This window comes from Chenopodium album, chromosome 4, assembly GCF_948465745.1.
Source record: "Chenopodium album chromosome 4, dcCheAlbu1.1, whole genome shotgun sequence".
NCBI classification, from domain to species: Eukaryota; Viridiplantae; Streptophyta; class Magnoliopsida; order Caryophyllales; family Amaranthaceae; genus Chenopodium; species Chenopodium album.
Window position 1 is genome coordinate 12,568,732 of NC_137837.1, and position 24,086 is coordinate 12,592,817.

The 24,086-nt window shown below is 33.6% G+C and overlaps 2 protein-coding genes across 2 annotated transcripts; one reads left to right on the top strand and one right to left on the bottom strand.

The window, feature by feature from the left end:
• The first annotated feature begins 428 nt into the window (after positions 1-428).
• LOC145627671 (uncharacterized) lies at positions 429-1,315 on the top strand. The gene is made up of 2 exons (XM_081680029.1): positions 429-1,132; positions 1,195-1,315. The coding sequence occupies exons 1-2, from the start codon at positions 429-431 to the stop codon at positions 1,313-1,315; spliced, it is 825 nt and encodes a 274-aa protein (XP_081536155.1).
• A 16,653-nt stretch (positions 1,316-17,968) lies between these two features.
• LOC145626708 (protein PALE CRESS, chloroplastic-like) lies at positions 17,969-22,848 on the bottom strand. Its single transcript, XM_081679171.1, has 7 exons — positions 22,545-22,848; positions 22,358-22,440; positions 21,311-21,505; positions 20,926-21,012; positions 20,285-20,335; positions 19,385-19,564; positions 17,969-18,707 (listed from the first exon to the last, which is right to left on the bottom strand). Exons 1-7 carry the CDS (start codon positions 22,666-22,668, stop codon positions 18,474-18,476), a joined length of 954 nt encoding a protein of 317 aa, XP_081535297.1. The 5' UTR covers positions 22,669-22,848; the 3' UTR covers positions 17,969-18,473.
• Between the last annotated feature and the right edge of the window lie 1,238 nt (positions 22,849-24,086).

Here is a 24,086-nt window from a genome sequence, read left to right on the forward strand (position 1 = left end):
GAGGATTGGGGAGCACCGCTACAGTTAATGCGTTAAAACGCATTGTTTTTCTTGAGCGTCCCCAAGTTGTGTTCCTTTCGGAGACGAGATTGAAGGCTTTTGAGATGGAAAAAATTAAATAAAAAATAAAATTTTATTCGTGTTTTGTTGTTAAATGTGATGGAGAAGGAAGGAGGAGGAGTGGTGGCCTAGCTCTCCTTTGGCAGAGTAGTATTGATGTGTTGGTGAACTCTTATTCAATGAATCATATTGATGTGTTGGTGGGGGCGGCTGAGCAAGAGGAATGGAGATTCAAGGGCATATATGGTCATCCTGAAGAAGAGAATAAGCATAAAACGGGGCTACTTTTTTAGAGTCTTAGGGACCCGAATGATAAGCCGTGGCTGGTTAGGGGAGACCTCAATTTAATGCTCCATTCACATGAAAAAATGGGTGGAAGAGATTTTAGTTTTGAGAAAGCGGAGATTCTTCGTAATGCCGTGGATGGGTGTCAGCTTGAGGACCTTGGTTTTATTGGACATGAGTTCACATGGACTAATAATCAAGGAGGTTCAAAAAATATTCAAGAGCGTTTGGATAGATTCCTTGCAAATCAAGCGTGGAGAGAGGCCTTCATGGCGTCTTTTGTAACTCATCTTACGAAGAGGAGGTCTGACCATTTGCCTATTCTATTGTGTATAAAAGAAGTTGTTCCGAAGAAAAAAAAGAGGAAAAAAAGAAAATTGTATCGCTTTGAGGAAATGTGGCTCCGTGATGAGAATTGTGCCGAGATTGTTTCGGATGCTTGGGAGCGTGGAGGGGATCTTTGTTCGAAAATAGCCTTTACTTCTACGAGGCTAAGTGCTTGGAGTAGAGAGAAATTTGGTGACTTTGTGATGGAGATTAATGCTTGTAAGGCGCAAATGAAACAATTGATGGGTGAGACCCAATCGGAGGAGGTAATTGCGCAAATGAGGGCGTTAGATGACCGTATGGATGAGCTTGAGAGGAGGGAGGAGATGTACTGGAAGCAACGTAGCAGACAGGAGTGGCTAAAGCACGGTGACAAAAATACTTCTTTCTTCCATCAAAAGGCCAAACAACGTGAAATGAGAAATAATATTTCTCTCATAAAAGATGCTGCCGGAAATTTGTATAATGATGAGGAGCAATTTCTGAAATTTTTGTCTCCTATTTTGAAAATTTGTTCGCTAGAAATAGTAGCATTGAGCCAGAGCCTGTTTTGGTGAAAGTTGATCATGTCATTGAGGAGAGACATTACATAAGCTTGGCAGCCCCATTCACTGCAGCGGAGGTCCGAGTTGCGCTTTTCTAGATGCACCCTACTAAGGCCCCAGGGCCAGATGGTATGTATGGTATATTTTTTCAAAAACTTTGGGATATAGTTGGGATTGATGTGATTAGGAAAGTGCTTGATATTTTAAATAATGGTGGGGATGTTGGTTCGATTAATCAGACTCGCATTGTATTGATTCCGGAAAAAAAAAGTGTGAGTCTCCTGTTGATTATAGACCTATTAGTGTGTGTAATGTATTGTATAAAATTGTCACAAAGGTGCTAGTAAACATGTTGAAATTGGTGCTTCCCTATATTATTCATGAGTCACAGAGTGGATTTGTTCCAGGACGCTTGATCACGGATAATGTATTGGTGGCTTATGAATGTTTCCACTGCCTCAGAAAGAAAAAAAAAAGGGAAAAAAGGCTATCTTGGTCTTAAGCTCGATATGAGTAAAGCTTATGACAGAGTGGAGTGGACTTTTCTTGAAAAAATGATGTTGAAATTAAGGATGTCGGAGGCTTTTGTAAGGTTGATTATGAGTTGTGTTTGTACGACATCTTTTGATGTTCTTGTTAATGGTCAACCTTCGAGGAAGTTTAAGCCTAGTCGTGGTCTCAGGCAAGGTGACCCCATATCTCCTTTTCTGTTTATTATATGTGCCGAGGGCTTATCTGCTCTGATTCGTGATGCGGAGCGCAGGAATCATATTCATGGGGTGAAAATTGGTAGATATGTGAAGCCAATTTCTCATCTATTTTTTGCAGATGATAACCTTCTTTTTGTGAGAGCTACGGAAGAGGAAGTGGAGAATGTGCTCGGAATTCTTTTTACTTATGAAGTGGCTTCGGGTCAGAAACTGAATATGGATAAATCAGAAGTGTCTTTTAGCCGAAACATTGATCAAGATCGGAAACACATGCTTCAGATGAAGTTATCTTTTACGGCGGTCGAAGGACATGAAAAATATTTTGGTTTGCCAACCTACATTGGTAGTTCTAAGAAACAGGTTTTCCAGAATATTCAGGATCGGATTTGGAAGAAACTAAAAGGGTGGAAAGAGAAGTACTTATCTCGAGCCGGGAAAGAGATTTTGATTAAATCCATTGCGCAAGCAATCCCGACTTATTCTATGCAATGTTTTTTGATCCCGGATAGCATTCTAAATGTGGTGGAAAAATTGTGCCGTCAATTTTTTTGGGGTCAAAAAGGTGAAGAAAAGAATATTTGTTGGGTCTCTTGGGATAAAATGTATACTTCAAAAAATCAAGGAGGCCTTGGTTTTCGAAATATGAAATTTTTCAATAGGGCTCTTCTTGCAAAGCAAATGCGGCGCATTCTCTCCAATGAAGAATCACTTGTGGATAAGGTGCTCAAAGGTATATATTTTCCTCACAAAACTCTTTTGGAGGCAACAGTTAGCCCGGATGCTAATTATACTTGGAGATCGATTTTAGGAGCTCGGGATGTTCTTTTGAAGGGTGTTAGAAAGAATATTGCATAAATCTTTAGCTTCTTCAGTTTTACGTGTAGTTCTTTAGCTAAACTCATTTTGATGTGCCAAAATCATTTCCCCAAATGTTAATACGAGTAATTGACAATATGTAGTAACCGGAATAAACGATTACTTTTTATTTGAATTTAGGCTATCACCTTTTTTGTTCCAACCATGGGAGAGTTGGGTTTATCTTATGGGGCACTTAAGGTGGAGTTTTTAATAATCAACCAAATTCTTTGAATCCATCACAAAATAAAGTGTAGACAAACCTCATTAATTCACAAAATAATGTCTTGAACTCTTGTGTACTGGGAGGTCAGACCTCAAATTTTAAAGACCTACCTACAAATTGACAACTCTACTACTGTAAAATCTATAATATCACCAACACAAATTATAACGATTTTTTTTTGACATGACAATTAGGATTTTTTTGAAATAACCACCCCTCAGATCACCCTGTTTTGAAATAACCTCCTCTTTTTTCGAATTTTCAAAATAACCACCCCATAAAAAATTAAGTTAGAATTCACCAACCATTGCATGAGTCCGACCAATTTTCCGTCAATTGGGCCCACCTAATGGCTATTTTTTCATTTTATATACTCAGAGTCTCGATTCTTTTTTCCTTTTTTCCTCAATTCAGTCATAGGAAATTCAGTTTTCAACTTAGAGGGCCCAAATCAGTCATAGGAAATTCAGTTTTCAAAATAAGGTGAAAGCAGCAAATAGGAGGGAGGACGGGTCACCGCAATCCCTAAATAATAACTTAAAGGGCCCAAATCAGTCATAGGAAATTCAATTTTCAACTGAGATATGATTCCCTCACGCAACCTGTCAGAAGAGGTAGCTAATACAATATCATCAATATAAAGAAGCAAATATGCCATATCATCTGTAACACCCTAGAAATTCCTTTATTTTAAAATACCTGTTTTGCCCTGTATAAAACTTTAAATAGGAATATCTAAGACATTACCGCCACCGTGAAAACGGTTAAGGCAAATATCAAAGATACACAGCAGAAGACTAATTTTAAAAACCTTTCCAAAACAAACCAACTTGAAAAGCTAACCAAACAAAAGTAAAGTTAAAACCAAAATGAGCGAAGTAAAATGAAAATCAACCTACAACTTGGAACCATTAAAGGCCCTTATTAAAAACCAAACCAAATCCAAACTTGATATTAGTTCCACATATAAATACTAGCATAAATAATTAAAGCAGAAACACATTGTAACTAATATAAACTAGCATGATTCGCTCTTCACTCGTGCCCCATCATGAATATGCCTCAATACCTGAAAAGCTTATCTCTACTTGTCTCCACTACTCTCCATTAAAAATGGGTCATCATAGGGCCAAGATAAAGACATAGACAAAACACACAAACACACACAATCAGCAAAGCTGAGTACATAAGCGTAATTAAACACACTAACATGCTTTCACCTATCAACACACACTTACCTCATTGCACCTGTTCACAAGCACACACACCAATCAACGAGACACAATGACTAGACACTAATTAATTCATTTTGCATTGATTACGCATCGAACGGGTTTCCACCTATTAACCTCCCCCAAATAAATTTGAGGTTAACTGGCACGGGAGTTAACCGTGCCAGCAACAAACCTGTGCCACACATAGGTGGCAGAATTCCAGCGCATAATAATAATAAAAAGGAATATACAGCGTCCTGTACTCCATTAGAAGTTATGATCAAATATAAAGTCACATAACTCCCCCCATATGTTCATACTCAAGGTATATACGTTCCAAGAGTTTTGGTGCGTAATCTCTTTCACTTTACGTTATTTACATATTATTAGACTTGGTGATGACTCTCAAAGCATAATAAGTCAATCAACAATAATTATACAATCAAACAAACATACCAATTTAATTCTTGAATAATTAGTGACCACATATTATTTATTGTTGAACCCTTTTTAATTCTACCTCAGTGTCAAAGACACCTTAAACGCATAATGCACCAAAAATCCTATCCCTCGGATCGATGTTAAAAACACCTTAAGTGCACAAAGGCACCGACATACAATTTATTCCTTGTGTACATAGACACTTATATAGCTCCTTCCTCATGCTTAAAGCATCAATAAAAATTATATGAACCATAATAAAATTCCTTTTTCAATATTCCAAACATAATTAAACATGTAGTTTAATTAATCATGCCTTCTAACATGCCATAAATAAAAATGTGGTTCAAACACAACATGCCCAAAATGTAATTTTCCAATCCATAACCATCACAAATAATTCATGCTTCACAATTCAATCACAAACACCATAAATTCACAATTCCATACATAAACCTTAGCATGATACTACTTGTAATTGATTAAAATCCAACCTAACATGATTCTACATCATCAAGATATTCTAAGTACGCGTACGTACCTCAAATAAGCTCTTAAAATAATCGAGTACTCTACAACAATTCTCGAACCAAGTCTCCTACATAAAGGGACAATAATACTATATTAATTACCCTTGTATACACAATTTCCAGCAACTTAAAATCACTTTAAATAACTTATAATAATCTGAAAATTATTTAAAAACCCCTAATTAAACTCCTTTTTAATGGATAATCACACCCTTTTATTAAAAATCACAATTATACTACTTTAAATAAAATTCCAACATTTTAAACTAATCAAAAATCCTTTAAAACTTCATCAAAATACATCTTTATACTTAAATTATCCATAGAAACATTAAATTATCTCTTACCCCTTTTAAACTCAAAGATAAAATTTAAAGCATAAAAAAAAAAAAAACTTCGTTAAAAATCAAAAACTGCTCGAAAATCGTATTTAGAGGCTGAATTTGGCCACGAGAGGGTAGTGCTCACTACCAAAGGTAGTGCGTCTTTCTTAAAACGTTGTTTCCACTCGAAAAACACTACTTTTTTTTTATCAAAATCGGAGGAGTTTAGAACCTGATCGGGATTAAAACGAGATTAATATTAACGAACGGAAATCTAATTATTAAAACATGAATTTGCGTGTTCAAAATAAATCTGGAATTAAGTTAAACTAATAAGTAGTTATAATCACCAAAATTTCAAAACATCATTACTATAAAAGCCCTAGATCAATTATTCATAAAAACCCTAAAATCATGATTTTCACTAATTAAAAACCCTAGGTTATAAAATTTACAAAATCTGAAAATTATAAAGTTCAATCATCAAAATACAATTTGATACTAGTTAAATTAATTTCAAACAATAAAATCAAAACCCATAAATCAATAATTATAATTACACAAATTAATAAAATAAAGGAGAGAAGAAATAAGACTAACCTTTTTGTGTGGGAAATTTTTGGGGATTCGATCATGGGGTATTTATAGAATAAAAGGTGTAGGGTAAAGTTTGGGCTTATAAAAATGTGGGCTTGAGTTATGGGATAGGGCTTAAGTTATGGGTTTTGGAATGGGTTATTCCAATAAGAGTATGTAGGAATAATTTACATTGCCCAATAATTAATAAACGTTTGGCCCAAAACTTATTTTACTTTTATAAAACTTTATATTTAAAATACTTTAACCCTTTAAAATATTTAATTAAGCCCTTGACAATACATTTTATTAATACTTAAATACTTTATAAAAATACATAAAAATACGGGGTATTACATCATCACCTTGTCAAAAAGTAAAAAGAGAGGTGTCACTTTTAGCAATGACAAACCCCAATCTGACTAGAAAATTCGCAAAGCGTTGGTATCAAGCTCGAGGAGCTTGCTTCAACCCATATAGAGCTTTACGAAGTTGACAAACATAGGTGGGTACCTTTCGATCAACAAAACCCGGAGTTTGATGCATATAAACTGTTTCTTGCAAGTCACCATATAAGAAGGCATTTTTGACATCTAATTGATGAGTCGACCACTTGTTAGCCAAAGCTAAGCTAAGATCCGTGCGAATAGTAGTGGTCGGTTTTAACTACCGGACTGAAAGTCTCATCACAATCTACACCAACTTCTTGCGACCTGCTATCACAAACAAGACGAGCTTCATGCCTTTCAAGGTGACCATTAGACTTGTACTTGTGCTTAAATAACCACATACAATTAACAATGTTCACCCCCGTAGGTCTAGGTACCAAATCCCAAGTCCCTGTTTTAATAAGAGCATCAAATTCATCTTGCATCGCCGTATTCCAGTTAGGGTCATTAAGAGCATTTTTATGTCTTAGGGAGCGGTGATTTATGTGAAGGGATGATCATATTAACTTGGCGGTTTTTGGGGTTTGGTTAAAAAATCCCGTGTTGACTACGAGTCACACGAGGGGAAGGTGGTGGGGGGTGAGTGGGCCGAATGCGCATATTCTTAGGTGCACACTCATGCACCTAAAAATAGGTGTAATAACAACACAATATGAACATTAGCTTTTCATAAAGTGAACATAGACATAAAAAATATGAACATTAGCTTTTCAAAAAGTGAACATAGGCATAAAAATGAGTGATTTTCGATTTCTTACATGGTGACTTTGTGATTAACTTCGACTGATTAGGTTATACTACCTCCGTTAACATTTAGTTGCAACTTTGGGGTAATTTGAGAGATATAAAATATTCCAAAGTTGCAACTAAATGTTAATGGAGGTTGTATATGATTTTCTTAATTCTAATGAATTGGATTTTATCTGATTTTCTGCATTTATTTTTATCAATGAATATAATCATACAAAATATGAACATATGCATAGGTTCCATTAAATATGAAAATTAGTTTTTCAGAAATTGAACATAGGTATAAAAAATATGAACTTATGCATTTCATAAAGTGAACATAACATTTTAAAATATGAACGTAAGCTTTGGTTTTCTTAAAGTGAAAATTAGCATTTAAATGGTGAAAATATACGTAAAAAAATATGAACATAAACATTTAAGAAAGACAACATATGCATAAATAGAATTAATAAATATTTCATGAACAACACATATTTACATTATGAATATTTGAAATTATATATGAACATATAAAATATTATTATGAATATAATACATTTAATTATGAGGAAATTTTGCGAAGAACTACCACTTAAATAACGAGTTTTGAGAACAACTACCATTTAAAGCTTTTTTTTAAAAAAAAAAAAAACTACCACAAAAACAAAAAAAGTTGGAGTAGCACTACCTTGTCTAACTTTCCGGCAAGAATCTCCGGTAGTGGGACCCATGAAATAGTATTTCCCTCCTAAATTTCTTTCTCTCTCCTCTATTTATAACTGTTATATTTCAATTCCCCCTTTTAGCTTGAGTAAAACAAAATCAAAACCCTAATATGTTGATTTCAATCAATTCAGCGAGAGGAAAAAAGGAAATTCGTTTGGCAAACTCAATTCTAGTTAATGTATGTCTAATTTCCCATTGTAATTGACACAATTATTACAATGAATCTTGAAATTAGGGTTCTTGGTTAAAAAATTAAAATTGGGGTATTATAAAAATGGGGGATTTGGGGCAATTGTTCTCTATAATCCCATCTAGGGTTCATTACTCATTCTTTGCTTATGTATTTGTAGCAATTAATTGCTTTCAACCATGTCTAATTCATCATATCAATCAGCTCATCATTTTCCTTCAAAATGCTTTTGCGGAATTCCCCCAAAAATTGAGACCTCTTAGACTAGCAATTAAATTAAGTATTCATGCGTCAATTTAGGTGGAATTTTAGGAGGTAACTATTTTTTCGTAAAAGTTGGAACTTTTGTGGTAGTTGTTCGCAAAATTTCCAATAAAATAAGAAAGTTGCAAAATTAAAGTAAACTATTTGTCCAACAAAAATAAAGGGGTATACAAATGTACTTTTTATCCAATTTATGTAACTTTTAATTAAATCCGATTTTCACTCATTTTAGTGAAAATCGAAGAAAGAGTTGGTGGCCCAAAAACTAAATTTTTATTTTTTCTCTACTCTTATTCAAGAGCTTCTCTTTCTTCTTCGATCATCTTTTTCTCTCTCCTCTACTTCTCATCTTCTTTTGGTGATTTTCATTTTCTCAATTCACTATTTGAATTTCTCAGTTCATCTTCTTTTGTTCATTTCATCTCCAGTTCATCTAATTTGTCACTCAGATTACATGAAATTATCGATTAAAACCTTCAATTTTGGGAAAAAGTTAGTATTTTAGGCAACAAATCAGTGTTTGCCTTGGAAATTCGAGGGTTTCGCCGGCGGTGATTCTAGTACATTCAACGATTTTTGGGTGTTGATGAAGTAGAATTACGAGGAAAGGCGAAATTAATTTCAGAATTTAGGAAATTTTCAGGTATTTTTTTATTTTGATACTCTGTTTTGAACATGTAGTTTAATTACTTCTGTGAAAAAAGGTCACTTTTGTGAATAAAAGGGGTCACTTTTGTGAAAAAAAGGGTCATTGTTGTAGAAAAAAAGGTCACTTTTGTGAATAAAAAAGGGTCACTTTTGTGAATAAAAAAGGGTCACTTTTGTGGAAAAAAAAAATCACTTTTGTACGAAAAAAAGTCATTTTTCGCAAAATGTTCGATGTACTATAAAATTATTGTAAACCGGAGGCATGCAAAAGGGATTGTTTTCATTATTGTACATTTGACCACATTAGTTTAAATATATTTTAAAAATAAATAATATGAGTATGAAGTAATGGAATATCACGTAACTCTATACTCCTTGTGTTTCAAAATAATTGACAATTCTACTAGGCATAAATGCCAACTAGGGATGGCTACAGCCTACAGGTCAAATCCGAGTCTATGTCTGGGGTATAATTCGTATAAATCATAAACGAGTGTATTTAAGTATATACTCCGTAACACTAGAAAATTTTAAAACGCATCAACTAAATAAGAATGGATGAATTATACTAAATACTCCGTAATATATAATTAATCGCTACTCCCAATTACATTGACTGGTTTTTATTTCTTAGTCTATCCCACCCGAACTACTGGAGTCGATGTGGACATTCTACAAAGAAACTTTTCAAAGTAGCTTACACTGGGAAAAAAATTTCATTGCAAGTTTACGTGGGGCAAATTTTCCTCAAAATATTCATTCTAGCTAATTATCATCTGATTTACAAATTCTTGCATAACTTAGCAGACAGAAGAATCAATTGCACAGTTGTAGCTACATCTCACTATAGTCGTGTAAGAACGATTTTTCTTTCTTCCCCCCATAAGATTTCAGCCAGTTCTACCAAGACTATGGCGCACAACATTATGTGGAAACTGTCAAGCACAGTACTACACTACATTTTTTGTCGTTTCAAGCCATGTCATGTATAAAAATTCTAGCGTAGTCGTCGACTACAGACGACTATGGACGACTATGCTAAGAGATTAAATCTAGACCGTTTGATATTTATTTATCTAATCTTAGCATCCAATTTAACACCTATGCTACACGGTCATCAAAAACTTGTTTGGTTACTCGATAATTCTTTTTACCCACGTTAAATTCTTTTTTACTAAAATAAAAAAAAATAAAAAAAAAACAAATTTTAAATATATTATATTCTTGCTATGATCAAAACATCATTCCATTGCAGTTACCACTGAATGTCAAAGATTCAAAGCATCGAACAAATGTTATTTTGTGCTTAATTGAATCAAGGGATGTTTTGAAATGCTAAATAAGTTAAAGAGTTCTATATGTTAGATATAGATGAACCATTTCTATGTATGAATCACTTCTAGAAATGTCAATTTGATCAAAATACGAATAGAATTGCATACGGAAGCTCCGAGGGGATGGACTTCTAACATCATAAGATTATGAATCCATTGATGCATGCAAATCTTATTGTAGTTTGATGATTGAAAAGTTTATCTTTTGGAGAAAAGGTGACGTGATCCCATGGTTGAATACATAACGATGTAATTAAGAAACCTAAGGATCACAGGCTAGAGATGAACATGGATACTTCATTTGAATATGATCACACATGCTTACATGAAGCATGAATTTGAAGATATTGAAGAAGTTCAATAAGGAGTTCAAAAGAAGAATAAAAGAGACTTGGCAAACATTGCGATATGATCGTAACAGTTTACTTTTGAGTCAAATTGTTAACTTGGCAAGAATTCAAAATCATTTACGATGTGATCGTAGTGATGAGCATTTGAGCCAAAACTTGATGATCATCCCAAGGATTGTAAAATTAGTTTACAACCTACTCCACTAAGAGAAAATGTTTTTCAAATGGACGAATTAAACTATATAAGATATAGCATAATTCATGATGAGCTGTACCTATCTTCCAAACAATAGTTCTAAGGATACACTTTTAAAATGAGGCTTTTACACTAATTAAAACTGCGTCAAATCACGATGTAGATAAGACATCATATAAGATATAGATAAGAGAAGTTCTTATTTTGTTTTTCTACAAATTTAAGAATAAGAAACTTGTATTAAACTGTTTAATGCAATGTTGAATTCTAAAGCTTAGTATAAGGGTACTACAACCACAAAATATTTTGAGGACAAATTGTTTGTTGCTCTAAATTGGTGCCTTTTTTAAAAGAGGTGTCATTTCTAAAAGGCAAGTGGGAGTAATTCTCGAAAAGGTCGAGAAGAGCAACATACCCTATGCTAAGAGACCCTTTTTCATAAGGCAAGTGGGAGTATAAGTCTCGAAGGTGTTCGAGATAAGGCAAGTGGGAGTATAAGTCTCGAAGGTGTTCGAGAGAACCAACAAATGAGCATGATTCACACCATGTTAAAAACAACAACACGTGGTCTCATTAATGTAATGGGATACGTAACCATGTGTCAAGGGCCACATTCCATGTATACCCTTCTTATGTTGTTCTTCATTGAAAATAAGTTTTCACTTGTTGCGCATAAACCCACAAAGTCTAGTAAATCTAAGCCAGAGAAATAAGTTCGACGGTTAAGAAATTCTAAAATATTGATTTTTGAATGTAAGATTTGACGAGTCACAAAATAGCTTAGTACAATGAAAATCTGAAATGGTTTCCATGTCTGAAAAAATTGAGTGTGAGACACTTGGTTGATTGGCATGAATTGGAAGAGAATCATTGAATGCAAAGAGTAGACAAGGAAGGAAAAATGTTTTCCAAGCATTGATTAGTCACTAAAGGATTTAACGAATTCATAGTATTGACTATGGTGAAATCTTTCGCTGCTAATATTGCTTATATCTATTCAGACTCTTCTAGTGATTTCAACTCTATGTGATATGGTTGATGGAGTTCAAAACACTTTCCTGAAATTGTTCATGAAAGGGAATGTGTATGTGATACACACATTAACGTTTTGAAGAACCAGGAAGTCCTAGAAAGGCATGTAAGTTTCATAAGTCCATTAGTGGATTGAGATAAGCATCAAGGAGCAAAATCTTCGATTTACTAAGTTAATCAAATTGGTTGATAGTCTTATAAATGAAGAAGCTTGTACATACAAGAAGTTTAGTGGGAGCTGTGTAGTCTTCTTGGTTTTGTATGTAGATGACATACTTCTTACAAGATACGATGTTTCCATACTTGAATAGGTCAAGTAATGGCTAATGAATTGTTATTGTATGAAAGACCTTGAAGGTTTAAATGAGTACATCTTGGGAATCAAGATTTATTGAGATTGGTCTTGAAAGAGGATTGAACTTTATTGAGAAACTTATATAGATGAGGTTCTCTCTACGTTCAAGCATGAAAACTCCAAAGGAGGTTTCACTCCCATGTTGCATAGCACATTGATTATCAAGACTCAGTGCAAAGCAAAGACTGATGAGATTTAGCGAATGAGTGACATTCCTTGTGCATTAGCAAAGGATTCGTCATAAAGGCTACGCATTATACTCATTAGATGCATGTATGCAATTTTCAATCGAATTCTGATATGTGATATTGGAAATTATAGAATTAAGAGTTTCCTGAAGTACTTGGAGAAGAACAAAAGGCAACGTCTAAGTATATGGAGATAAACTATCATAAAAGAAAAGGTCACAAAGTTCATATGGATGAGAATGTCTCAAAATTTGTTAACTAAACTATTTCAGAAGCCTAAATATGAAAGTCATATTAGGTTCAATAGAAATTGAACATATTAGATGGCTTTGATTGTGTATTGGACACAGTTACAAAACTATCAATATAATTGTGTTCTCCCTATGTTTATCAATGTGAAACAAAGTTTCATACTTATTTAATCCTGGTTTAGTATTAAATAAAATGTCCAATATATTTTATGAATTTCAATGGGTTTGTCAAATGCGTGATTTGATGAATGAAACCCCATAAGTGAACTGAATTCATGGAATATTTAAGTTCCTAATCCAAGTCGTTAAACTGGACATAAACGACTTATTAAAAAGGATTAGCATATAAGATTGATTGATAGCGCAGTTTCATGGGCTATGGGAACATAGAGATGTTCAGTCAATTATATGGATTTGTATGGTTGATACAGATTGAACTGACCTACTTAGAAGTTTTGAAAAACTTCGCAAATTATATTAGTGGATTCCTTAGACATGAGTGGAACACTACTCAATTCAATTATTAGTGTAACCTTGATGTTGTCAAACGTCATGCTGTAAAAGGGGACTATAAAGGCTACACTCGGGTTGCGCTAAAAGTTGAGTGGGAGTTTTGGTTGCCACAAGATTAAATAGGTCCTCCTATGTTAGATAGGATGGGTGTCTTGGCCTCTTGAAGAGTAAGGATTGGAAATGCATGGCCGTGCTCAAATGGATTACTAGATAATCATTTGTTTGGCAATTCAAACTCGGATTTCAAGAAATAATTTGAACGCTAGTATGGATGACATAGAGATGTAATCATACTATCAAATTGGACACTAAGAGACTTAAGGAATTTGAAGATTGCACGTTTGTCTCAGACAAGTGGGAGATTGAAGAAAATGTGTCCTCGACTCTCGTGCAATTACTAATATAATATGGATCGTATTATGGAGATAATAAGTTCGTTTAGTTGGGTCGTCTTTACGTCTTGCTAGAGACCAATATTGATCATTGGGTTAAACCAATGCCAACTAAATGGATCCTATGAGGTCACACGTTACAGTGCTAGGTCGAACATGAATACCGAGTCCAAAAGTTGGGCTTAGTGAAAGACTGGCCATAAGGAGTAAGATAGGAATAAGTCTTGCCCTAATTAGATAATATGATTATATATAATAAAGGGCTTGGGGAAAAATAAGAACAGACGTTCATCTCTCAAAAAGAAACAACGTAATATTTTTCTCTTCCTCTCTCTCTACAACCGGTTAGAAACTCTCCATAGAAGAGGAGATTAATCTCTCCCGTCCAACTAGCATTGGTGGAGGTTCGATCTATACTTGTGGACCAATATTAGAGGAGCAACAACTGGGGCTCTAATCTCCGCAAGAAGGTAGAAGAAAGCTTGGGAATTCACGCATCAAAGGTTAATTCTAAACTATTATGTGATCCTTTATTTGTATATGCATGAGATCTTGTTTAGGTGCGTATGAATGAGATTCATGAAATTCCGCTTAGAGTACCTAAAACCCTACAGTGGGTACTTGTCAAAATACTTTCAACGTATAATTTTCGAGTATTAACGTATTGTAATCTATACTTTAATAATTATACCAATTTCGATCAAAGATTAGTAATATTGGATCTCTTGAAGCAAAGACCCAACCCTTAATTAGTAGTTCTCTTATTTGAGCAATTTTGTAGTAGTGTAAGTTAAATTATTTTAGCCACTTTTTAAGATAAAAAAATTCTGGTTAAATGTCAAGATTTTTTTTTTTTTTTTTTTAAGCTAGTAATGTATTGGAGATGCATATATAGTACTATAATGTAGTTGCAATTATATTGCCATTAAATGTACAGTCTTAATTGTTGGGAGAATAGTCTAATACTCGTAGGAAGTAAGCTTAAGATTCGTGATTCAAATTCATAAATACCCTCCTCAGTGGTTTGTTTGGAGGTCAAAGAAAGTGCAATAAAATTAGAGTTGCAAAAGTAAAGTACTTGTCCAAAATAAAAAAAAAAAATGGGAGTGCATAGGCACAATTAATTTCTTCATTAGGGTATTCGTTTAACATTATTGGACTTTTTACCCAATTTTTGTATCTGAGTATATGAAATATTAGCTTTTAACCATAAATATACAATACTCTCTCCGTTCCAAAATAATTGACACTACATTACTAGGCATATATGTCAACATATGAGTTTGATCATTAATATGCGAAAATATTCATCATTGAATAGATTATCTTTTAAAGATAAGTTTTGTACTATATAATAATATAGTTATTTTTTGAGTGGTAATATTTTTATTTATTTTTTTTGAGTGGTGATTCAAATTCATAAATACCCTCCTCAGTGGTTTGTTTGGAGGTCAAAGAAAGTGCAATAAAATTAGAGTTGCAAAAGTAAAGTACTTGTCCAAAATAAAAAAAAAATGGGAGTGCATAGGCACAATTAATTTCTTCATTAGGGTATTCGTTTAACATTATTGGACTTTTTACCCAATTTTTGTATCTGAGTATATGAAATATTAGCTTTTAACCATAAATATACAATACTCTCTCCGTTCCAAAATAATTGACACTACATTACTAGGCATATATGTCAACGTATGAGTTTGATCATTAATATGCGAAAATATTCATCATTGAATAGATTATCTTTTAAAGATAAGTTTTGTACTATATAATAATATAGTTATTTTTTGAGTGGTAATATTTTTATTTATTTTTTTATTTTTATTTTTATTTTTTGGTAAAGAAAGTATATCCAAAGTATATATGTAAGAAAATTATGTATGTGTCAAAAAAAAATATTATGCAACGTTTTTTTACATATAATTAAACTTACTCTATTTACAAAAATAAAAATGGAATTTTTTTTTTTGGTGTTTAGAGAGCCACAAAGACAGGAGTGAGAATCGATCCCATGATCTCCTGGAATCGGGAAGGGAGCTCTAACCACTTGAGATATCTTTCACTCTCATAAAAATCACAAATGTTTAAAAAAACCCGGTGTACACTATTTATTATATGGCACTATGAAAGAAGAAAGTTTTCCCTTCTCATTCAAGCAAAAAAAAAATTCACCCACAATTATAACATTACTTTTCTCTCTCCTCTCTTCCTTTCCGTCTTCCAGAGATTCAAGCTAAGCTTTCTCACTCTTAATTTGCTTTCTTCCTTCTTTATCCTAGAATGCTAGTGCATAATATCCTTTATTTGCAAGCCTCGAATGGTTATTACCTCCAAAACTAAGTTTTTTAAATCTTTCAAGAACATTTTCATCATCAAACGACGTTTGTTTACTCAATTGCCCATAATGCTAATCACGTCAGCAGAAAATGCTTATCAATCATCTCAATTCAATTACTACGAGCTCCCGATCTTCACTAATCCAATTTCTGATGAAGTTGATCTAAATGCATGTACATTTTTTTTTTATTGATTTTGTTGTTATGTGATGTTGATCTTTATTATTTCGATTTGTTTAAGTGATTGTACTATTTTTTTTATGACTATTGTTAATTTTGTGTTTATTTTTGTTGATTTTGATACTCTGTTTTGCATTTGTAGCTAATTTTTTTTTGTGAAAAAGGGTCACTTTTGTGAATAAAAAAGGTCACTTTTGTGAATAAAAAGGGTAACTTTTGTGAAAAATGGTCATTTTTGTGAAAAAAAGTCACTTTTGCGAAAAAAAGAGTCACTTTTGTGAAAAAAGGGTCACTTTTACAAGTAAAAATGGTCACTTTTGTAAGAAAAAAGGGTCACTTTTCGTAAAATGTTCGATGTACAATAAAATATTGTAAACCGGGGGCATGCAAAAGTTTTTGCATAAAAATAGACTTCTTAAAAATCAATCACCACAATGCATAAATGTTATCATATTACTTTTTTTTTTTTAAAGGAACCAAAAGTTTTTGTATACTTTTATTATATTTGATAGTCGGTTATTGATGAAGAGGTATCTATAAGCTTATGTGAATTAGGAAAGTTCTACAACCAATATAATAAAATAGAAGCAAACCAAATCTTTGTAGGATTAGAATTACTAACATAATAACAACCTCATATCCTCTTATATAAATTAAACCAACCTTTAATTTTCACATTAAAACTTTCTAACATTACAACCCAACAAAAAAAAAAACCGTTGACATCATCTAAAAAAATTATTGATTTCTATGGCAACCCTAATTTGTTCATCGGTAGGCAGTAACAATATCGACGTCACGACTTAAAATCGGATGCTGAATCATCATCACCAACGTCACCTATATCGTCTTCATATTTATCGTATTTGAAGAAACTGTTTGGACGTGTAAGTGCCCGTCGTTCGACTCCTCCAAATGCGCTAATCATCAAGAAACACCAACTCATCACTTCCGAAAAAGTTGAGAGTAATGATTATGTTAGTGACTCTGAGTCTTTGCAATAAGAGAAGATGCGAAAAGTATTTATGAGAAACTAGGACTGGATTTGGTTAGATTAAATTAGGGTTCCATATTATTATTATAGAATTTGTATTGAAATAATTCAAATAATTAATACCAAATTGTTCAGTTTTATTGATTTGTAATAAATCGTAGAGTTCTGAAATAATGCAGTTGGAGTGCTGTTTGTGATTGTGCTAGCTGCTGTACTGCTTTGTTTTTATTTTTCTGCTTTGTTTTATAATGAAGTTACATTTAATGTGCCATGCCATTAAAATTGTACAGTTTTATTTGTTGAGAGTATATTAGACAATTAGTGGTACTAGGAATAATAGGGTCACAATTCATGCGAAGTAAGTGTAAGACTCATAAGTCATAACTCATAGTTACCCACTAAAATAAGAAAGTTGCAAAATTAAAGTGTATTACTTGTCCAAAAAATATAAAGGGGTATACAAATGTACAATAATTTCTTCATTAGGGCATTCGTTTTATAATAACTAACATTATCCAACTTTTTACCCAATTTATGTATTTTCAATAAAGTATTAAAGTACATTTGACCACGTTATTTTATGCAAAGTAATGGAGTATATGTAACTTTATACTCCTTACATTCCAAAATAATTGACAATTCTACTAGACATAGGGATGACAACGGGTCGGATTTGGGTACAAGTTTGGTTTATAAATCATAAACTAGTGTATTTAAGTATATAACAGTGGGGAAATTCAAAACGCAACTAAATAAGAACGGATAAATTATACTAAGTAATACGCAGTATACAATTAATCGCTACTCCCAAATTACATTGACTGGTTTTTATTTCTTAGTCTATCCCACCTGAACTACTGGAGCCTATGTGGATGGTATACATTTTTCTAAAAAACTTTTCAAAGCAGCTTACACTGGGAAAAAAATTTCATTGCAATATTACGTGGGGCAAATTTTTTCTCAAAATATTCTAGCTAGATATCGTCTGATTTACAAATTCATGCATAACTTAGCAGACAGAAGAATCAGTTGCATAGTTGTAGCTACATCTCACTATAGTCGTGTAAGAATGATTTTTCTTTCTTCCCCATACGGACTTCAGCCAGTTCTACCAAGTGTATGGCGCGCAACATATTGTGGAAACTGTCAAGCACAGTACTACACTTTATACCAAGAGTATGGCGCACAACATTTTTTGTCGTATCGAGCCATGTCATGTAACTGCAATACGCTTTCTGCCCTTCAGAGAGGCCATTACCATTGCAAGTTGATGGCAAGATCCAGAAGCAATTCAACTTGGCGAATAGCTTGTTGTTTCTCTTGGTATTTTAACCGAGCTGCAACAGAGTCTGGGTCAAGGCCTTGCGTTGTCTGTAGTTCCTGCTGTTCAGCTCTCACCTCTTGCAGTAATGCATCAACTTCTCTCACGAAATCAACCCTCAGAAGAACCTCGTCGGTCTCCAATGGAGGATGTAATGGACCTTGATGCTGGATTAGCCAATTAGTTTATCAGAATTGGCTGCAGATATTAACAATTACCACAACTGATGAACAGAGATTAAAACAAAAAGAGTCCATTTTTTAGCAGCAATAAGCTGACAGTTCACTCTCACCAACCAATTCATGAGGTGAACAATCAGTAAAACATGACTGTAAATCTGACCTAAATTTCACTTTGATAACAATGATGGAATTTGCAACTTTTTTTCACCTTAATCAATGGAAACAATAGATTTTAAGCACTACATTCATAGGCTGATGAGGTAAAACTCATGCTGTTCCTTTGATGTTAAACAACAAATTTAAGACTAGTAAGCTCGATTACTAGGTATATCAGAAGTAAATTTCAAAGGGAAATTTAAGTGCGCCAAGATTGAACAATTGAATGATTAATGGTATAGCCACTAAATGGAAAGCAGCTAGAAGATAAACATCATAGTCTAAGTTGGAAGAAAAAAAGGACAAGCTATCAGCCAGAAATCAGAATGCATGCAAAATACAACTACAGTTGACTTGAGCAGCCAATGCTCACTAGCTTTACCCCCCCCCCCCCTCTCTCTCTCTCTCTCTCTCTCTGTTCCCCCTCTCCCCAACAACTTAAAAAAAAAAAAATTGGGCATTGTAATCACACAAAATGGTAGAAGGGAATTTGCAGTTAATTGTACCTTATCTAAGTCGAATCCTGCAGGAACAATGATGCTGAAAGGATCCTCCCGCGGGAATGTCTCAATCATAAGCTTCTTGCATTCCTTTAGCCAGCCTTCATCATCAAACCCATCATGCATATTCATAAGGTCGTTGAGCAGTCTCATGCCAGCCGAAGCCTCTCGTTTCAATATCTCAGTCTAAATTTTAATTAAGATATGCAATAATCAAATAATCTTGGCATGGATAACAAAGGGTCTCATTTAATACACATGAGAAATACTCCCTTTTTCAAAAATTAAGGTTGTGTATACTAAAAGGTGTGGAATAAGGAAGACAGGGTGGGAAGAACATAAATATTACAAATACTAATTTATTTTAGTAAAATTATGTTGCAATTTTTCAGCCCTTCTAGATTAGTTACACATTTGAAGGCCCCTAAGGACTCTTTAAGTTTCAACTTGTCAATGTTATACTGATGTCCCTTCTACAGTGTGAGCTCTACATTTCTGCTTAAATTTTTCTAAATTTAAAGAGCACTGTGGGTAACAACAGCAAATATGGACTGAAATGCGTACGGTAATGATCTTATATCACACTTAATTCTATAATCTAAAAGATGACTGCTTTCTTTATATTTTTTTGTTCTATGTTGACGTTCATTTTAAAAGCAAACAAGGAAATTGACAACAGAGTCAGGAGCTGTTCTCCGGAGTCCTTCGATTAACTCATGAAATGGGTTTAACTGCAATTAGATGATAAAATTTTGTGCACTTTTTCACCAAGTTGCAATACTTCCATAGTTCCATCACTTCCATGTGTTTGTAAACTGCATCTGGATATTACAAAAATGACTGCTATATGTCTTAGATCAATCATAAGGGTTTCTTACAAATATAACAAGGACAAAGCATACATACCTCAACCCTTCTGTACAGGAGATCCAAACTTCTGATTGCATCTTTCTCATCCTGTACAAAGATGTGAATAGATCTCAGCAAGATAAAAAAAACCAGAGGAGATACAGAGGCCAAGACATAAGCAAGATTGACAACAAAATCTCAGCAGAAAATTTGATTCTCCATGTGATTGATTTCTTTGAAGTGCAGGTAAAATTAATGGTTGAATAAATTTCCTGAGTTATTTATCTTTTTTTTTTTTTTTTCTTTTCTTTTTCTTTTGAGTAATTGTTTCATTAAATTTTTAGTTTGTTCAATTACTAACACTTAATAAGTTAATATTTATCCTTTCCAAGATTGCAGTGTTGTGGGAATCGACTGTCTTGCAGTAATTTTGAAACGAACAATGTCATTATACCATTAAATTCTCCTTTCTGTGATAAACATACAGCATCTTCCTTAAAATTACGCAAAATATATGTCAAATATGTGATTGGAGAGAACATAACATGAACACCGAAACAAGAGGACGGAAGCAAGTTGCTCTGTAAAGTAGACTTAACTACAGAACGCTAATATAACCAACATAAGCAACCAAGAACTTAAATGCAGACGAACACCAGTTCTATTCCAATATGAAAGAAGGCATATAAAAAACATACATCTCTTCTAGCAAGATCAAGTCGATTCCAGATGACCATTAGAACAAGTTCGTCAAGCTCCCCTCTCTCTGCAGCTTCTTCAATTTTCTACAAAACAGAAACACATTAAAAATGCTCCAAAACTTATAGATTTTGATCCTTGAAGATCAGTACAGCTGTAGGGTGATTCAATTTTGCAGGTTCAAGACATGTTTACTCCCGGAAGCAACTCCAGAAAAATTGGTATGTGGAAACAAACGGTTTTAGCTCACCCATAATAACATGCAGGTAGCAAACAGCTTTGACATACTGATTCTATAGGTTGATTCTGTTCAAGCTAAGAGATAGGCTCATGATGAATTCTGCATGGAAACATAGAGCTTCTGAAATCAAATTGATGTGTTACCTGTTCTACTTCTTCTTCAGCCCTAATGAAGCTCGATACCAATTTTCTTGCTTTCCTAACATCTTCATCTGGAAAACCTTTCAGACGTGCACCAATTTCACGGTACTCTTGGACCTTCTTTTCCTCCTCTAGGTCCTCTTCTAGGCGTTTCCGATTGAGTTCTCTGGTCTTTTCACGCTGTTCTGCCTGCCAATCCTGTTATAAGACAATGTCAGCTTATTCAGAAAAAATATATATATATTAAATAACTACAATCTTAGCCAGTCTTTGTTCACAACTAGCCTTATAATTCCATATTAGATAAGTAGTTGTAAGGAAAAACTTGCATAGTTGCATATCTAAAATACATCTTACAACATTTTCAAAACAAACAAGTGCAGCAGTGCTGAAAATTGAAATAAATGTCTGTCTCAACTCTCAAGAGTTACGACATCACAGAAGAACAATTGTACTACAACCATAACATTTCATATTCTTGTTAGTTGTTACAATTTCGATGCTGACTTTCACCGTATAAAATATTGAAATAGAATTTAGACATTTGCAGTTGTTCTTATGCAACTTAAGAGCACAAAAGTACAGGGTTCTGAATTCTGAAGACAACTTTTTCTGCATTGCCATCTTTATTTTCTCAATCACACTCGCGTTACAAACTTGCAACTAGATAGTTTACATGACACAAATAATCAAACATGTCAATTCTCATCTATCCATAACTGTCTAAAGTATTATTGAGCAACCTCCAGGCTCCAGCAGAACTTATGCTTACTCCAAATTAAGTGTTTACACAGTAACCAAAGTTATACTTACCATTCTATGCCCCCCAAAAATACATTTCCTGGGTTAGATTATCCTGCCCACTTACAAAATATTGTTTGCTAATTCAAACTAATCTTCAGCAAAATGAATACAATTTTGGCAGCAAAAACAAAATGAAACAAAATAATTAACACCCAGATAAACAAATTAATTAAAACCCAGAAGCAAATAAAGATAATTATAAATAATAAAAAAATCAATGAAAAAATAAATTTAAAAAGAACATACATCATCATAAAATTCTGGAGATAAACCTGTGGGTAATTCTTGCAAATCTTGGTCCTCTTTGCTCTTAGTCCACCTCAAAATTCCTGTTTAAATTGGGAAAATGAAGAACAATTATCAATAGAAATTGGGATTAAAAAAAAAAAAAAAAGAAAAAAAGAAGTAGAATTAGCAGGAGTAAATTACTGACCAGAAGCAGAAAATTGTTGGTTAAAAAGAGGAGAGAGATTAATGAAAGTGGGTGGAGTAGCAAAGCGTTTAATTTGATGGGGTGAGGAAAATGGGTGGGTTAGTTGAAGCCCTCTTGCTTCCATGGTTGCTGGGTTCAGAACCTCAAATGGAGGTCTTTTTTCAGTTTAATATTCAAGAATTGAGTATTATCAATTTATCATTATGCTGTTATGTTTTTGATTGGAAAATTGAATTTTGAACCAGAATTGAAGGTTTGATTAATTTGGAAGCGAGAGGACTAGTAGGGGTGCATGCGGTTTGGTTTGGGGCTTAATCCAAAACCAAAATATGATACTCCCTCCGTCCCCTTTTGATAGTTACTTGTGTAAATTTTGTTTTTCCATGTACTTTTATTACTTTCTCTCTCTACTTTTTTGCATACCCAACGTCAATTTACTTTTTCAATGTACTTTAACTATTCTTATTTGTGTTTATTAATTCCCGTGAAAAATGCCCATAAAGGACTATCAAAAGAGGACGGGGGGAGTAGATATTTTACCAATTCAAATCAAGGTGTATTACATGTCAAATCGGATCAACCCAAACCGCATTATAACAGTTTGGTGCGGTTTGCCAAAAATCCAAGTTACTCACGCTAGTTATTTTGTTACTAAGGTTGAGGAAATTTATCAGCCAAGTAAGATTGATTAAAATATTGTTATTATTCATGTTTGTCTGGTTTTATTTTTCACATAATTTAAATGCACTTTTTTTTTTTTTTTTTTTGAAAACAGATGAGAATGGCTTATTATTGCAAATCATAAATTCATAATCCACCAAAATTAAGACACTTTAGAGCACTCTCACTCATGGGCATATTTTTGCCCATGAGGAGAATTATGTGGAAAAAATTGAGTATTTTAGTACCACATTCATGGGCATTAAAAAAAACAAAGCTTGAAAATTAAAACAAATAGCGGTGAGTGTGTGGGTAGGAGAGAGAAATAGTAGGAGAGAGAGTGGTATTAGGTTTTATTTTAGCCCATGAATGTGTGAGAAGTTCTAAAAGTAAAATGCCCGTGAGAAAAAATGAAAAAGAGCAGTGAGAAAGTGGGTAGAGAGATAATGTCATTTTTTTATTTTTCCCCATAAATGAGAGTGGTCTTAGAGAAACGAATCCATACAAACTACGGAGTAATTTATCATTTCCTCTTGTATCCCACTTATCAGTTAGGCGAGCTATTGTATTCCCGTCCCGTTTAACATGAGGACAAATAAAAAAAAACATCAAATCTCTTGTCTTTGATTCTCAAATAAACGACTTAAATCATCATATATCAGAAAGATAGAGCTCAACGCTCCTGAAGTGAATCAGCAGCCTTCATAACATTAATATCATCTACCTCAATCCAGGTCTTGCTGTATCCAAATCTGCTAGCTCTTTGTAAACCAAACCTGGTTGCTGCAGCTTCAGCAGTGAGCACATCCCAGAGAAAGTTCATCCTTTTAACAGCAGCAATCACCAAAGTACCATTCACATCACGAACAGCCACACCAAGAC

Bases quoted from the DNA above. Each gene is read 5' to 3' on its own strand.
- LOC145626708 (XM_081679171.1), bottom strand. From the start codon at position 22,668: ATGGAAGCAAGAGGGCTTCAACTAACCCACCCATTTTCCTCACCCCAT. The intron at 21,013-21,310 runs GTAACACATCAA...TCTGTTTTGTAG, and splicing joins CTGAAGAAGAAGTAGAACAG to AAAATTGAAGAAGCTGCAGA. The intron at 19,565-20,284 runs GTATGTATGCTT...ATTAAAATTTAG, and splicing joins TCCTGTACAGAAGGGTTGAG to ACTGAGATATTGAAACGAGA.
- LOC145627671 (XM_081680029.1), top strand. From the start codon at position 429: ATGGGTGGAAGAGATTTTAGTTTTGAGAAAGCGGAGATTCTTCGTAAT. The intron at 1,133-1,194 runs GTATAATGATGA...TTTGTTCGCTAG, and splicing joins AAAGATGCTGCCGGAAATTT to AAATAGTAGCATTGAGCCAG.